The 18,527-nt window shown below is 35.0% G+C and overlaps 1 protein-coding gene across 1 annotated transcript in view; it reads left to right on the forward strand.

Moving 5' to 3' along the window:
- Positions 1 to 18,527, forward strand: part of Fam171b (family with sequence similarity 171 member B) — a 62,536-nt gene that overhangs the window by 23,929 nt on the left and 20,080 nt on the right. The window contains exon 2 of the mRNA XM_046447637.2: positions 15,542 to 15,775. Within this exon, the coding sequence (XP_046303593.1) occupies positions 15,542 to 15,775 (234 nt within the window). The remainder of the gene's footprint in view (positions 1 to 15,541; positions 15,776 to 18,527) is intronic.

An 18,527-nucleotide genomic window follows, 5' to 3' on the forward strand; every position in this document is an offset into this window, starting at 1 on the left:
TGGTCCTTGGTTAGAACTTTGGCTGTTAGGCTCTGTTGTCTACGGCAAGAGCCATTCTATAAGAGAATGACAGAGTTTATCCACAAAATTAGCAGTGGTAGTTAAAACAATCTTTCCCTTTCTTGTTTGAAAAAATGTGAACCATGAAATGTGATGATATCCCTATCAATACTTAGAATACCTTAGTTCATGGGAGTCTGTTGGATGAATTCCCACATAGAGTATTTGTGGGAATATGGGATTTTTTATTTTTGGAGTATAAGGAGAGATCATATTGATTAACTAGATTCTCAATAGCATTAAAGATTAAAGAATTACTGTTGTGCTATAAGATGGAGAGAGAATTTAAATGGTGTTATGTCAGATTCACTGGGATGAGCAAACTTTGAAAGATCATTTGTGTTTTCTTTCTAACACAGTGGATGACTGTATCATTATAGGGGCTTTTGCTCAGATGCTGCTTCTACCTTTCATGCTCCTCCCTCCTTTCCTTGCCGTAGTGAGGCTTTCCTACCTGCAGTTCCTGTTCTCTGCTGTTTTAGACCTTGGTGTCTTTGCTTGCCAGCCTAGAACTCTGTACTGTCTGGAGAGACTGCTAGTTAAGGTGAGGAGAGACTTTGTGGCATCTGCTTTCATTTTTATGAGGAGTCATTCTGGATCCTGCTGGTCTGGCTTTTTTGTCCTTGCTATGTGTTTCCACAGCACTTGAGTCACTGAAGCACAGTCTGCTCGGTTGAAATGGCCTATTGATTTGACTTTGGCCTCCCATTAGACTATCTAGCTCATAGATTAGAGATTATTGTTATTTTTTTTTTTCTGTTTGACCATCAGAGACAACCTGTCACCTTGCTGGACATTTCGGTAATATTTATTTATTGAGTAATATTACAGTTGGTTTTCTAGTTGTTAAAGCACAAAACTATCAGCACATTTTAAATTTCAATATTGCATCAGTTGCCAGATCCTAAATGATTTTTTTTTGTCTGATTCTTCTCTGTTGCTGCTTTTGCTCTAATCTTGACTTTATTTGCTTCTCAACTATTTCAGTAGCTACCTCCAGTGTCTCACTAGTGAGTTCATTTTACAAATTGCTCCCATAGAAGTCCTTTTATAAAAGGAAGATCTTGTCATGCACTGATCGACCTTCATTGCATCGGTGGTGGAATGAATCCAGTCATCTCCCATTGTTCCCAGACTAATTTATCTGTATTGCTACATCTGGCTGTCATTACACTAACACCACATTTCTTTTCCTTTTTTCAATTTTAAAACCTTGGTAATCTTTCTCATGTTGTTATTTTTTTTTTCCTGATATGTCCTTGCCTAAACTCTAGATTTTGAAAATGCGTTCTTCCAACTTCAATCTTAACTAATTCCTAACGGAAAATATAACAAATTTCCTCAGAATTAATACTTTCTTTTTTTGTATACCCATTAACACTATGTTAGTCTCATTTTTAAAATATGCTCTTTCCAGTAGATTTTTAACTTCTTTAGGCTTGAAATCAGGGAAGAGTAAATATACTAAAATGCATGAAAATTTTAATGTAGGTACTGACAAGGTATTGAATAAACAGAAGCTGTTGTGATATATGCTTCTGCTGGGCTTTGCCCCTTCTTAATGCCTGATCAGCCTCAATAAATGTTTGCTGGAGTAAATTTAATGGCTGTTTTATCTTTTGAGACTATTGAGGTGCTACCAATGGGCTTTCCTTTCATACAAAATATGTACAACATAAGCATTGTGTCATACCTGCTTTGTTATTTTAAGATCTTTCGATTTAATATTTTTCATTGAAGAAATAAGTTTAAGAATGGTTACTTTTCTTAAATTTCAGCACATTTTAAATTTCAATATTGCATCAGTTGCCAGATCCTAAACAAATTTTTATTTATTTATTTATTTTTGTCTGATTCTTCTCTCTTGCTGCTTTTAACACTGGCAGTGTCTGCCAATATAGGATACTGTTCCTGCTGGGCTAACATCTCAGGCACACCCTGTTCTTATGGCACCTGGGTCTCTATTTACTTGTCAGCGCTCCTTTCATATATCAAATTACAGGGAAAAATGCTACATTATACTAAGGTGTTCAAGAAACACTAGGGAGAATTCTGAGACACCTTCTGTTTAAACCTAACCACACTCTCAGCATAGGGGTCTCAATCATCTGCTTAAATGAAATGCTGACAGCAGGTTTTAGACCCTTTCTAAATGACGTGCTGAAGTGTGTGTCTGGCAGTTTCTAAGTAAGTTCCATTTTCTCTTTCATTGATTTAAACATATTTTGCATGCAGATAGAATAAGGAGAGAACACTTTGGTAAAAGGGAAAAATGAATGTTTATTAAGTCCTTTCCACTTTATTTTACTGTGAATGAAGTATGTGAATTCACCGATGGAATTGCAAAAGAACAAAAGAATATCTATTGGGTTCTCATTGTCCTTTGTCAGGCTTTTGTTTGTCTATTTGATTTTCTTCGTAAGGGCTTTCTCAACTTATCAAGAGGGTGTTGTGAAAAAAAAAATAAAACAACTAGCAATGTCGTGAATGAAAGGTAAGTTAAAGGAAAACAGAAAGAACTTTCAGTAAAGCTTTAAAATCATTCTCACATTCACTCCCCAGGGAGACAGGAGTAACCACATGGATAAATTGACTATGGTAAAATAAAATAGGAATACTTTCCTCTTTACAGTATGAATTGGTCACATTCTGGAAAGCATTTTAGCAATACATGTCAAGAAGCTCTTAACAGTTTATGCCTTTGACCTATTATATCTCAGTGGTTCTTGGCCTTGGACAGTCACCAAAATCATCTGGGACCTTTTAAAAATACAGTTCCCTGGACCCCATCTGCAGTGATTCTGACATAATTAGACTGGGTTGGGGCCAGGGAGCACAGCAGAAGTCCCCAGGTTAGTCTAACATGTGATCAGGATTCAACACTGCTGTCCTCAGCCAAGAGAATTGAGTATTCTGGAGAAGGTAACAATAGTAACATGTTATAGGAATTGCTAATTTTGAGTTTTTGGAAGATTCTCATTCAACATTTCACTTTTTACTCAATCAGTCATGCATCCAGAAAATAGTTAAGTAAGTGCATATTTATGATACTAGACTTTTTCAAATAAAAAGAACATTTCCGGAATGTTCTTACTAAGGCAATAAAGTGAATAGTACCTTTTAGCAAGATGTTCATTAAAAGTTCATATGTAACATATTTCTCATTTAACTTTGTTAACCAGTATAATTTAATTGTATAGTCTGAACTCTCAAACATTTTCTGTAATTTTCTTGGCATTCATTATGAATCTCTCCAACTGATTCATGTTTGTATTTGAAGGTAACTGATTTTTCTCTCAGTGATTAGTATAGATATTGTATGTAGTAGGTGCTTAATGAAAGTGTGGACAATAAAGACTGCACAAACAGAGACTTCTAACTTTTTTGGTTCTGTTTCCTTAGTGCCCTAGTAAGTTTCTTATTTTTCTTATTAAAAAAAAAAACTTTTAATAACCTAGTAGTCAAATAACACATATTTGCTGTTACTTGATGTGATGCGTGTGTCAAGCACTGTATGACCATCAACTTTGTGTAAGATTGAATCCTGCCACTCTCATTTCCTGTTCATATTTCATTTTAATATAGTGTTTGCTCTCAGAGCAGTTGCTGAAAACCCAACTTCACAAAAATGTGATGCCATTGAATTGAGTATTATTTTCTAACGTTGAGATTGAAAATTCTCTTGAGTTTGTGTGGTGTCCAGCAAATGTTAGTATCATTGTGTTTGCTTGAAAAATTTAAAAATATCTTTTGGCATTCCTGTGAGTTTGTTTTCATTTTGGTGACTTTGAGAATAGTTTGGAAACTGGCCTCCAATCTTAGGCATGTGATTATTTATTTTTAGAAAAGGCATTTACACTATTTATTTATAATTTTTTGTTGTTCAAGTGATTCAGTTAGATATATGATTGCCAAACATCTGTGTACATTCTGAGAGAAAACTAGCTACACTATTTCTTTTCAGCATTAAGATGTGGAACCACTAAAAATGGGTACTTAAAAGAAGAAAAAAACTAAATTCAAGGCACTGTGCTAATATGCATTTTTAAGTATCACATTCTTTGAGACCAACATTATTTTTTTGTTACATTTTTACATTTTTCAAACATTAAATGTGTTTGAAATTTGAATGCAGCTTATGCCAATGATAAAGAAAACACTGCTATAGAATACAGGGGACTGGGAATTTAGAGATGTCAAGCTTAGGGCAAAGTTTTCTTGGCATGTGGTGCAGGTCACTGGTCTTTGCATTTGGAAGACAGACTCACCTTAAAGCTCATTCTGCTAAATGGGTTAAACCATGGACTGGAGTAAGCACTTCTTTTGTGACCCCAGGTTCTCTGGTTTAGAGTTATGTAATCAAAACAGATTCATACTTTACAATTATTTGCTGTTTGGAGATATTGCATCCTTTTTAGAAACTTTGAGAGAAAATTGTTAGGTGGGGGGATAGTTTTTGAGTAACATTTACAGTTTTAGAAGCTAAATCCTTTTTCAGGGTGTTAATTATGCAAATAGCAATCACTTGATTCTCCTTTTGGCCTGGAGATGATATTGTTCTCTCTGGTCTATCCATCAATTACACTAAATTGGGCATACTTAAGGACACTGTGTCACTGTGTTGCAAAGGAGTCTAGAGTACTTGTATTCAATTCAAGTAATTCACTCTTAATTCATCCCCAAGGGGGCATTGTACCCTAGCTAAGAAAATTAACCAGACTTACATTGTTAGATTCATGAGAGGTAACATTCAGTAATTGTTGATTCCCCAAAGGTCTTTTTGTCTTTGCCACATATTCTATCATCAGTATATTTGAAATACCTAAGGGGAAAATGTACTATTCAGAGATTCCTGGTGAATGACTCCTTTTAAATAGCAGTTTATTAAGAAACTTAAGTCTAGCACTAGCTCCCCACCCCCAGCTGTACTGCTTGTTCTCATTTTATTGCTAGCTTCTACTTTGGTTCCAATGTTTTTTCAATTAATTATTTAAAATCATGTAGTAGTTAATTGATAAAATGTAATCACATTTGTTTTTCTATGGAAAGCAACAACAGTTCTCCTAATTTTGTATTTTGAAGTCATTTCTCAAAATCACAAGAGTTAATAATCTTCTTAAAAGTTGCTGAAGGAAGTGGTAAAGAATTTAAAAATTTGCACTTTGCTAAAGTACTTAACTTATAGATAGTCTGTGCACAGAAATGGTGGCATATGCAGTGTTTTTCCTTGTTATACCCCCTGCTTAAGGCTTATATACCTCATTTTACATACGTACATCCTTCCTTTCAATCATTAAATGGTTCTGAATCAAGTGGTCCCAACTGATGGCACTAGAGAAAGGACTTCATTTATTAATTCACTTATTCATTCATTAGAAAATGAGTCTTGATGTTTGAGGCTATCACAGTAAATGAAAAAGCTCATGACCTTGCAGAGTTATCATTCTAGTTGGGGAGACAGAAAATGATCATAATGAGTCAAGTATACATGTGTAAAGAAGATAATGTGGAAGTAATTATGGAAAAATAGATCAGAGCATGAGGAGAGTGTTAATATAGCAGGTCTGGTTGCTCAGTTTTTGTGTGTCATGAAGCCTGGAACCATGATTGTCCTCAGCTAGCTCCTTGGGAAGTAGCCCTGGATGTGTTCTTACGTTATTAATTGATGATGATGATGATGATTTATATGTCTGGAGCAATAGGGCATCTTTTCAGCGTGTCAAGACTTCTCAGGATTATTTAGCAAGTTTATGATATGCTCCTGGTACTTATGCAGGATCCGGTGTTTCTACTATGAGTTGCTATATAACAAAAATGTGTCTTATGACTGCCTTGGACCCTAAGACTTGATTGGCCTTCCTTCCACAGAGACACTTTACATGTGTACCTGTAACTTATAACTAGAGAAAACGTGGTCTGTAATCCCAGAATGAGAAGGACTCAGAATCCTATGCTGATCTCTGAGAACTTTGCCATTCATATCTTTCTCCTGTTTTATTCTTTACAATTTGCTATAATAAACCTTAGCTGTGGGTATAACCTGTCATCCAGTCATGAGATCTTTTGGTGAATCACCACTTGACGGTAGTCTGGGACTTCTGAAACACAGGGTAAAGGGCTTGGGAGAATAAGAATCATGAGAAGTATCGTTTTGACAGACTTTAGGAGATGAGGGCATGAACCATTTATATACTTAAGAGAATAGAATTCTAGGAAAAAGTAACAGCTTGTGTGAAGACCCAAAGTGGGAGCATGACTGGCATGTTCAGGGAAGTTTAAGGAGGCTACAGTGGATCAGCATGAGTCAGGGTAAAGAAGGGGAAATAAGCCCAGAGAGACAGTGGGGCACATCATCAGACAAGGACATTCATTCTTAGGGTAGATGATGTGAGTTAGTATATGCTTGTTGGATGAATTGGTAAATTCCTCTCCTTCCTCTAGTAAGGAATAGCTGTTTTTCATGTTTTCTCAGTTTACTTATTTCTGTCTTTTTTTTTTTCAATCTTATTCATAACTGGATTGGTCTTTTTTCAGTCTTTACATTTTTTTTTTTCTGAATTAATTCAGATGAAAAGGCTCACTACTTCCCCTCTCTCTTCATTTGTGATGCCAACATCACCCTGACCTAGGTGATGTTGAGTTGAGCCCTGTTAGTTCAAAGGAAGAGGAAGGCCAGTTCCCCCAGCATCCCCTCCCACTCTGGAGAAGGCCTCGGTGCAGAGCGGATGACTGAGCCATCTTAAGGATGGGTGATTGAGTTCCCAGATTTCAGAGGGCTACCCTATTCACAGTTCTCCCACGTGCCTTCAAAACTCAATTTCATAAATCACTATAACCATAAAAAACATCTACTTTGGTCTCCACAAAAGAACCCTTTTCTATACTTTATTTTGACTGAGGTATCTAGTACTTCCATAGCAGCCATGACTAATGCTTTTTCAAATACCTTAATTAACAAAATGTTTTTTAGTTTTCTGATGCTCTGTATTCTGTGACTTCACATACAGTATACTTAACAAACCTGTGTTAAATAGTGCTGGGGTTGTAGTTCAGTGGTAGAGTGCTCATCTCACATGTGGAAGGCACTGGGTTCAATCCTCAGCACCACAAAAATAAAATAAAGATATGGTGTCCATCTGCAATCCAAAACATATTAAACAACAACAACAACAACAACAAGAAAAAACCTGTGTTAGATACATTCGTAAGTAATTTCATAAGTTATTAAAAGCAGGGTGAAAAATTGGGAAGAAAAAAAGTTGGGATGAGAAATGCCTGTGCAGTGAGCCTGGACAGTATGTTGTAGGACCTTGAATCAGATTATTTATTTTCATTGAGGAAAAGGACCCTTTGGGTAGGCAAGAAGCATCTGGGTCCAAATACTAATGGCTCAGTGCTCGCATTTGTTCCTTTTCAGTTGTCTGTCATTGTGCTAGTTCTTAAATTATAAAGACTCTTTTATGTTACCATTTCATTAGTTTTGATGAACCACACTTACTCAAGCCTTCAGTTCTAATGAGGAAAATGTGTATTTTATTTGTTCCATAGTATTTTTCGCCTTTGGAGATTATGTCCCTATTCTCTTTGATTTGACATTTTCTTTGAAATGAATAATAGTTTACTGCAAATAAATGTTTTCTCCTCAAACATGCACACTTTTTTTTTTTTAAACTCCAAAGCCAAAAAGAATTTCGGATCCAGTTCTGGGACTTAAGTAAAGAAAAGGAATCTTTTCTACTTGGGTTTTTGTTTTTTTAAATTCAGCACCCTTTGTTCCTTTAAAAGGAGGCTTGTGTGTCCCTATTTGAAATGCTGTTAAGATTAAACTGTTTTTCTTTCCCTCTCTGCTTTACAGAATGCATAATTATAAGGTCCTCTCTTTTCATAATCTCTTTTGCTGTTCTTGGCTCTTCTCTAAACCTTCAGCTTTCATTCCAATTAAATAAGGAAATTGTACTAGTACCCTGAGACAAAGACCTCTGGAACTCCTTTTTTTTTTTTTGGTATTGGTTTCTAATAATAAGGATAAAATTTAATCTTCACTGTGATTGTTTTCCTTATATTTATTTAAGAAATTTTGTTATTATGCATTCTCTAGTTAAAATGTCCAGGCTAGATGGCTCAAGAAAAAGAAAGAAAAGTTGTATTAATTTCCCAAATCAAGAGAAATCTTAACGTGTATTTATTTTTGTGATTATTGTAGTAAAGTAAAATATTTTCACTGGCAACTGTGGGAATAAACTCATGATTTTGCACATCATACTGGCACTGTAAAGCTAACTGTAATTTCAGATGGCTCCTGGGCAAATCCTACAGTGGTCATTTTCTCCCAGAGAAGAGACTGGTCATTTCTGATGTTCTCCGTTCTCCTCCCTCTCCATTTCTCCTTTCATTCACTCTTTCTCTCCTCATCTTCATCTCCTTCCCTGTCTCTTTTTCTCTTCTGTATTTATTTGTCATCCCTTATTGAACTCTGGCAAAACACAGGGCTGAGTTTAAAACACTGTTGTTTTTCAAGAAGCTTTCTCTATGGAGAGAAAAGACAAACACTGAAAAAAGCAAAACACACCCCTGGCAGGTCTTTGAATTTGAGATCTGAACTAAAAACGTACGTACAACCAGAGAAGTGAAAAATTCTCCTTTTGTGTATAGTGAATTAAAGAGCTTTCTACTGTCATGTATAACTGATTGTCTATTTTTTGTTATTGTTGTTCCAATCTCCCTGTTCAGAAAACCAGCATGGACCAATTCCATAGTAGATATTAGATCCATATTTTTGGATACTTATTGGAATTATGCATATTCTAAACTAGTGTCTAAATCTCATAGATTATGTTAGATACTATAAAAAGTTCTTATGTGTGTTTCAACATTACTTTTTAAACTCCTTTACTGTTAGAATTTATGCAGGTTTTTTTTTTTTCCATGAATAAATTGTCCTCAAGGCAAGACTGTGTTCTGTTAATCAGACTGTAGGTCTGACCCAAGGTAGGTAGTCATTAAATATTTGTTAGTGAATTCATGAAAGTAATATTTCTAATTATTCTGAGAAAAATACATTATTCAGCTATATTTTTGTGCTCTTCATTTTTCCTAGTTCTCATTAGAGTACTTAAAATTTAGTAAAGACTTTTGAATTTATTTCATCAAACTATTTATTTACTTATTTTTAGAAATTTGACCCGTGGTCTGTTTATCTGTTTATGAAAGCTTCCATTTTAGCATTTTATTCCTATAGAGATAAAAAGTTGTAGTATGTTCCTAAAGAGGAAAAAAACGTTCTATTTATGTTGTAAGCATCTACAATAATCTCATTATTAAGTGATTATTAAGATGCTTGCAACACAAATAAGAAAGAAGTAAGTTAAATTTTTATAGCAGAAATCTGAAAATGAGGTCGTTTCTCCATATGTGCAGTTGTAACCTACACAATGATAACAGCATAATAGTTTGATGTCAGATTCTCTTGAAAAGAGGTGGGGTTATAATGTTATCAGTCCATCCCAAATAAAGATATAGCTGTCACCCAAGTATATAGTTAGCAGTATTTTTAAAAATCCTTTCTAAACTTTGAGTTTTGACCTATTTTTTTTTTAAATAACAAAATCATTATAGTCTTGGTTCTGATACACATATAAAATAAATTCCTTTATACCTACTTATTCATTATTGTTCAAATATTAGTGATTCTAACTACATAATAATGTTTCTTCTAATCATGTGATAAATAGTAACCAGCAACCAAAGGACCTAGCTCATTGATATGTATTTTATTTTTACTCAACATTTAAATTATATGTTTCCTAAGGGTGCAATTGAAATCATTTGATATTGGACCATTTTTAAACCAAGGGTGACATATTGAAAAGAAGATTTTGTGGGCAAAACATAATGATTATAATTAAGTGACAGAGAAAATAATATGTTCATAAAAAGCTGAAATACACAATGGAGCAGAGTAGGTAGATTATGGAGACAATTGCATTTCTGGTTGAAATCACATGTTTAATCATGGAATCTGCCCAGTCTAAATGTCAAAGTACTTTTGTTGGAGGAGAAAACTAGTAAAGAAATTATTGTGGATATATATTGCTTATGGCTGCTAGTGGTATTTGCATGATCAAACTGTTGACACCACAAAAGTCAGAAGCATCCTATTTAAGATATGAGCACATAATTCTTATAATTTTCCTTTCTATTTGAAGGATAAAGTGAGGTTCATGTCTCGTTAATTGCTTTGACCAAGGTTTGTTTATTTTTTTCATGCTGCTTTAGCTGTGCTTGCACTGGGGTGAGTGATAAACCAGGTTCCAGGATGGGGAAAAGAGACTCAGAGATAGTAAATGAGCACTTCCTTCTCAGAATTGATTGAGGGAAAATGAGTGCACTAGTAAGTATGCTGAGAGCAAGTCAGTGAGAGAGTGTGGAGCACAGACGGTGGGATGTGGACTAGGAAGAACTTGTGAACTCTGCAGCTTTAGCCTCAATTTCCTTGCTTTAACATTGGAAAATGTCTTGCAGGTTTGTTAGGATGAAATTGGTTAACATATGTAATATTCGGCCTTGGGCCTGATATCTGTGTGTGTCTCACATAAAATGTGTGTGTATGTGTCGGTCTCTCCTGCTTTTATGGTGTCCATGGGATTGGGGAGGAAACAATTTCAGGACAGAAGCTAGTTATCTTTTTCCAAGCTGAACTAGAAAGGACCCTGGTGGTCCATCTCCCATTAGGCACTGTCTCCTGAACCATCAAAGGTACAGCTACAGGGGATCCCATCAGAGAGGGAGAGTATTTTCGATAATCAAAATTTGACCTTTGTAAAATTTTTTTCTAAATATATTTTCTCATAAAATTTGCAACATTGTATGTTAAAAAAAATAAAATCATACATTCTGGATCAGGAAACCTTTAAAAAACATTTTATGAATCAAACACAGCTTCAGATTGTCAGGAGTTGAGTGTGGTTTATTTTGGCAACTGTATTTTTTCAAGGATGAAACAGATGGAGCATGTAGTTATTTTGTGAATTTAACTGAGGTTTTTACCACACTTGGGGAATTTGAGATTCCAAAGACTGAGAATTTTTGAAATTGATATTTGAAACAAATTAATAAATTCCCCATGGAATCTCATTTCTTGATATGCTGTCAAAGAAGCCATTTTAAGCACATTTGTTTTGAATAACACAATTATCAAATTTAAATAAGGAGTGCTAATTAACTTTTAGTTATTTTCCCCTTAACTTTCAGTTATGTCCAACCTCTCTCTCAACTGATTTGTCATGGTTTTTATTTTTTTTTAAGTTCTTCAGCTGTCATTGTTTTATGATAAAAATAGTTACAAATCAATATTAATGTAGATAAAAGTAAAATAATTTTTTTTTTAATTCTACCACAATGAAGAAAAATGGATTACTCTTCCTAAATGCAAATAAATCCAGTTAGAGCTCTAATACCCCAAACTGAATACCTTTTTTATGCATTATAATTCTTATTACACATATACAGCACAATTTTTCATATCTCTCTTTATATATAAAGTATGTTGACACCAATTCATGTCTTCATACATGTACTTTGGATAATGATGTCTATCACATCCCACCATCCTTGCTAACCCCATGCCCGGTCCCTTCCCCACCAGCCCCTCTGCCTTATCTAGAGTTGTCTATTCCTCCCATGCTCCCCCTCCCTACCTCATTATGAGTCAGCCTCCTTATGTCAAAGAAAAGCATTTAATATTATCCTTCCTTTCTTTTACTTTCTCTTAGAGAAGTGAGTGGCCTGCTAATAAAATACACTGTATATATCATTTAAGGCACTTGCTTGAGGAACAAGCACCAGGAACTGACTGTTGCTACAGTAAGTAAAGGGACTTCACAGGAAGGATTATGGTGGAGCTCACAGATTTTCCAGAGGACTGCACAACCCAGTCTCTGGTAGGAGAGGACCAGGGCAGAGCGCAAAGCATAATGGTAGGATCTTGTGGCCTTTCTAGGATATTCAACTCTAGAACCATCAGCCTCTGTGTGTCTTTATTCACATTTTGAGGTCCTGAGAGTCTCTGTCTAGGCAGTCTGTATTAGCGGGGTACTTTATGCAAGTGGCTCAGTAAATTTTGACTAGAGGATTAGGGGATGGGTGGCTGGGTACTGTAGTCTGTACTCAACAGTTCTTTGTACCTGATGAACCTTTTCAACTGTTCATCATGTCATCTACAATACAACACTTTATTTTTTACCCAAGAGTCTTATTTCCCATTTAATTTGAGGCCATAGGTTGTTATAAGTGTGTATGTGTGTTGCTAGGAGACATTTTGTTTTTTCTTATAAATTGATGTCAGATAAGAATTGAAACTCTCAGTGATGATCATGATCCTATGTTCTTTGGGTTAATTTTAGTAATATGACCCTAAACCTCAGTGTTATAAGGTACAAAGATAGCTTTGGAGTTCTTGGTGGTTTTGGGAAGCTTGCTTAACCTGTCTTAATCCTCATGTCTTCATTGGCAGAATGAACTTAATATATTTTACAAAGGAATATTGAGATTTTTTGTGATAATATGTATAAAAGGCTTTGTACCAGAAATGTATATATATTCCCAGTTCTTTATATATGATTTTAAATTATTACATGGTTTTAGTTAATGAGTTGCATTTATATGATGGAAAAAAATTGTTGAGGACCAGATGACATTAAGACCCAAAGTTCAACTGATCTTTTTAGTACCAGGCATTCCTAAATTTATTTTTCCATTATTTTTATTATTTTTGGTAGTTTTGGAGGTCAAACTCAGGATCTCACACAAGTGAGGCAAGCACTCTACTAAAAATCTAAAAAGTAATGATAGTAATGACTACTCACAAATAATCTGACTTCCCACGTGGCTAGTATTAAAAATGTGAAAGAAAACAGAATTGTGGATATCTTTCATTTTTCAACATTTTGTCTTGAAATTCTTCCTTAGATTTACTTGTATATAGTCATACATTTCTTGATGGCAAGAATGTTCTGAGAAATGCATCATCCGGTGATTTTGTCATTGTGTGAACATTATAGAATGTACTCACACAAACCGCTGGACAGAGTAGATGTGAGATAGTCTGCTGTCAGCATAACATGACACACTATCTCACAAAAGACTTTCTAAGTCAAAGGAGTATATTCTAAAATAATGTAAATAGCATAGTAAATACATAAGCCAGAAACATAGTTGCTTGTTACCTGTCATCAAGCATTACGTATTGTACACAATTGTATGTGATATGCTTTTATAGCATTGGCAGCACAGATGGTTTGTTTCCAACAGCATATCCACAAACACACAAGGAAAGTCTTGTACTCTGACATTATGATGGCCATGTTGTCCATAAATAATAGGAGTTCTTCACCTGTATTACAATCTGAGAAGCCCACTGGCATTCATGTAGCTAGCTCATGACCAAAACGTTACTGTGGAGTACAGGACTGTATGTGAGATTGGCTGTCTTGGAAATTAGCAAGGCCTCACACAGACTGATGGATCCTTAGTTTAAGGACTGATGGATTCCTTCTCTTACATTTTCTCAATCAATTCTTCTCCTCCCCACCCTCCAAACTGAGGCTAGTATTGCTTGAAAGCACATAATCAGTGCAGTGGCTTAGGAGCACAAGTTTTGTGCAGGGTGCGGTGATGCACACCTGTAAACCCAGTGGCCCAGGAGGCATAGGAGGATTGCGAGTTCAAAGCCAGCCTCAGCAACAGTGAGGCCCTAAGCAATTCAGTAAGACCCTGTCTCTAAATAAAATACAAAAAATAAAGCTGGGGATATGGCTCAGTGTTCAAGTGCTCCTGAGTTCAGTCCCTGCCACCCCCCGCCAAAAAAAAAAAAAAGAGCACAAGCTTTGAGGAGAGCAGTCCTGAGTTTATGCCTGTCCCATCTGCTGTGGGTTAGCTGTGGCCAGTAGTCGGACCTCTCTGTTACCAATATATGTAAGAAGGAAGAAAACAACACTGTCTCTCTAGTGAGGGTTTGTAAAGGATCAGAGCTAATTTTTTTTTTTTTTAACTTTCTTCATTGTACCTTCCCTAGGATTGAGTGGTTATTAATTGGTTCTGTTTGTACTTAGAATGCCTATTATTCAAAAGCAATTTAAAGTCCAGTGTATTTTAACAAAGAATAGACAAGGCTTAGTGGCCTTTTTAAAATTAATATCATGGCATAGTCAACATTGACTAGGATATGTTTATCTGACATGCTTTTCTTGGCTAAAAGAAAAAATGTTAGGTGAAAATCAGTTTATGCAGATATAGAGCAAAATAGTTAATCCTTAAAAGATATTTCTTAACTTGGAATGGAACCACCATTTGACCCAGCTACCCCACTTGTTGGTTTATACCCAAAGGACTTAAAATCAGCATACTACAGTAATACAGTCACATCAATGTTTATAGCAGCTCAATTCACAATAGCTAAGCTATGGAACAAACCTAGGTGCCCTTCAACAGATGAATGGATAAAGAAACTGTGGTATATATACACAATGGAGTGTTACTCAGCATTAAAAGAGAATAAAATTATGGCATTTGCAGGTAAATAGGTGGAATTGGAGAATATTATGCTAAGCAGAATAAGCCAATCCCAAAAAATCAAAGGCCAAATGTTTTCTCTGATGTGTGGATGCTGATCCATATGGGGGCAGGCAGGGGAAGAATGGAAGAAGTTTGGATTGGGTAGAGGGGAATAAGGGGAGTGGAAGGAGCATGGGGTTAGGAAAGGTGGTGGAATGAGATGGGCATCATTATTCTAGGCACATGTATGATTGCTTGGCAAAGACGTTGTGATGAATGCTTGCAAAGGCATTTTTAGAGTGGTACAAATTCTTTTTTAGCTGGACGCTATCATTAGGAAAGCCAGCAAACACATGGTCAAGATTGTTACTTGAGGAGTAAGACTACTTTAACTCTAATTTTCTTCATTTTATGTTAATTTTTTTCTGTACTTAATGCATAATTCTTTTTGATATTTTAGGGAATAATTTCTGTTTGATACTTTGTATATTAGGAACTAAAAAGCATCTTCTGCTTCCCAGAAAACACAACAAAATAAAGGAATTAGTCATGCACTTCTGTGTGTATTCAGATGTATTTTATCTAAGAATTTGGACTGCATTTGGAATTAGTATTAAATTTCTGTAACTTGATTCATTAGAATTAGTGAAACAGGGTAAAAGTATATTTATGTGTCAAAAGAAATGGGTTCTGCTTTCTTTTAATAGAGAAAATGGAGAAAATACTGTGCCTTATTAAAAATAAGTGTTTGAATCTATTTAGCTTTAGGAAGAAAAATGAATTTCTTGAATTTTTTTCTCTTTATCCTTTCATCAATATTTCTTTAACCAGTTTTGTACTATTATCTCAATGAGTCGAGGGACATTTTATAGTACAGTGACATGCACTGTAGGATCTAATAAGTTACAATTTCTGCCTTTTTCTCTTCCAGTGTCTGTATTTATGCTAAAAGTTCAGGTGAATGACATCATCAGTCGTCAATACCTGAGTCAAGCAGTTGTTGAAGTATTTGTAAACTACACGAAGACAAATTCCACAGTAACTAAAAACAATGGAGCAGTGTTGATAAAAGTTCCCTATAAATTAGGCCTCAGCTTAACCATTATTGCTTACAAAGATGGCTACGTGTTGACTGCTTTGCCTTGGAAGACTGGAAGAATGCCAAGTAAGCATTTAAATTGCTTTGCATTCACTAAATGTAAATGATATGTGATTTCTCTCTTGGGACTGCCTTGTTCTGGTAAGCTGAAAATGACTTTCTCTTAGAGAAGTCTACTGAAGTCGGTAAGAAGGGAGGCCAGTGAAGAAAACATAGTCTGTTTGGGCTGCTATAACAAAATATTGAAAATTGGTGGTTTGTAAATAGCACAGATTTATTTCTCATGTTCTTGAGGCTGGGAAGTCTAACAGCAGAGTTGGTGTCTGGTGAGGGTCTGGATGTAGATGGCACCTTTTCACTGTGCCCTCACTTGGTGGAAGGGGCCAAAAGGAGTTCCCTTTGGCCTATTTTTAAAGGGTACTAATTTCATTCATGAAAGCTCTCCCCTCTTGACCTAATTACCACACAAAAGGCCCCATTTCTTAATGCCATCACCTTGGGGTTAGATTTCAGTATAATTGGTGGGGGGGGGGGAGAATAAACATTCAAACCATAGCAATCATGAAGTCATTTTTCTTCTAAAGAAGCCTAAAGGAATTGTGAGCATGATCTCTGCTCTGTACACAGCTTGTCTGCAGGTGGTAATAGATTGATTGGCATTTTCAAAGGATTAGTAAAAAGCAGGGTGGGCCAGGCAGTGGGGATAGATGATGGAAGAACCTTTGGAAAAGATTAGACAAAAGAATTAGATTTGTATGTTAAATAGTAAGGCAGTTATTTTAGATTCTTGAGCACAGTGAGTTTAAATATAGAAACTGGATCTATGCAACAGTGTATAAGTAACAGTGTTAAACTTGTCTCAGATAGCCTGACTGAGAAACTGTGACAGCGCTCCTGGTGTACAGGGACAACAGCCTGGATTAGGAGAAGGAGTGAAAAGTATAGGGGAATACGAGAGACAAACTGAAGAAAGCATTGGCAGGGCTTAGGGTGACTAATTGGATATTGGGAAAGTTGTGCCACATAAGATACTGAAATGCAACCCTGACTGATTGGAAGGATGACCCATTATATTATCAGTCTCTTTTTATTATAGGGTTCTTGTTAGAATTTAGATAATTCATTTGGCTTCATATTGAAAACATTTGAATTCTTGAATTGATAATGATAAATAAAATGAAAAGTGAATTAATAAGATTTGCACAAGTAAAACTTGAATAAAGTCATAACCTGAAAAACATAATAAGAATGAGCTTAATGTGATTTGTGTTTTAAATATATGCTTTTTTTCCCAAAGAAAGAAATTAACCACACTATTTATAAACAGAAAAACAATAATGAAAGAAGAAACCAGGTAAAACGATCCAAAAGAACTAATGAAGATTAAAGTGGATTGATATACACAGGAAAATATAAAAAAGAGATAATTGACAAAATACTGATTCTTTGAAATTAAAAAGAAAACACAGTATCTGGCTAACCTAAACAGAAAACAGGCAATAAAAGACAAGGAAAAGAAGAGGAATACATAAAAACTTTAGAGTCATAAAATGTTCTACACCAAATTTGGCAGTAAGCTTAAAAAGTTCAATAAAATGAATAACTTTCTGATACACAAATGATTATACTGGTTTCTGATGAAGTAGGCCAATAATCATTACACAGAATATTCTAGGTAAAAATAACCTGATTCAAAGATTACTTTAAAAGTACTCCAAATTTTTCACAAAACTAATGTACTGTGATCCTAAGATCTAATAGTGGTGATATCAATAGATGCTCTTATGTGTGTGTTCTCTTTCTTCTATAGACCAATCTTACCTGTAACTCCAAAGGAAACATTCTTAAAACAGAATAGTAAGAAGTTTTTTATCATTGTTTAAGTGTAACATCCTATTAAAACTAAGTAGTTTTTTTTTCTTTTAGGATTGTGGGATGATAATTATATGTTAAACTCTATTAACTTTATGTATCATATTAATAGAACAGATTGCAACTACTGTCTTATAATATTAATATTTGGATCTATATGTAAATAAAGTCTTTAAAATCCCATAATAATGAAGGTATACTTAACATGGTAAGGATTTCACAAATATACCTAATTAAAATATTAGACGTGATCCTAAAATAAATAAATACAGATGTTCATACTATTTTACATTGTAGAGGTTCTTAGAGTAAAAAGCTGTTACTGGGGGGGGGGGGAAGGGATTAATTACTATTAGAGAAGATCAAACCATTTTTTATTTTTTGGTACCAGGCATTGAACTCGGGGGCATTCAACCACTGAGCCACATCCCAGCCTAATTTTATATTTTATTAGAGACAGGGTCTCACTGAGTTGCTTAGTGCCTCATTGTTGCTGAGGTTGGCTTTGAACTCATGATTCTGCTGTCTCAGCCTCCTGAGCTGCTGGAATTACAGGCATGTACACCAGCTCCCATTATTTTTTGATATGATCATATTCCTAGAAAATTACAGAGCATCAATCTTAAAATTCTTAAAATCAATGGAATTTCAAGATTTATTGATCACAAAATTAGCATTTGTACAAATTAGTATGTGTTCTTATATTTCAGCAATAGTAACCAGTTAGGAAAAATAATAAGAATCTCTCTCAGGACAGTAAGGTTATGCAGGGCAGCCTACCAAAAACACAAACAAAAAAACCCTTAAAACGGCTATTTGTGGTAGGAAACTAAAACTACCAAATATGACAGACATAAAAATACACACACACACACACACACACATATCAACCACTACCAAAAAACTGAGTAAGCCAAAATCCTGGATAACTGGAAAAATATATTTC

Source organism: Marmota monax, unplaced genomic scaffold (assembly GCF_021218885.2).
Source record: "Marmota monax isolate L192 unplaced genomic scaffold, Marmota_monax_Labrador192_F-V1.1 WCK01_AAM20220418_F8-fsc00007, whole genome shotgun sequence".
Classification (NCBI taxonomy): Eukaryota; Metazoa; Chordata; class Mammalia; order Rodentia; family Sciuridae; genus Marmota; species Marmota monax.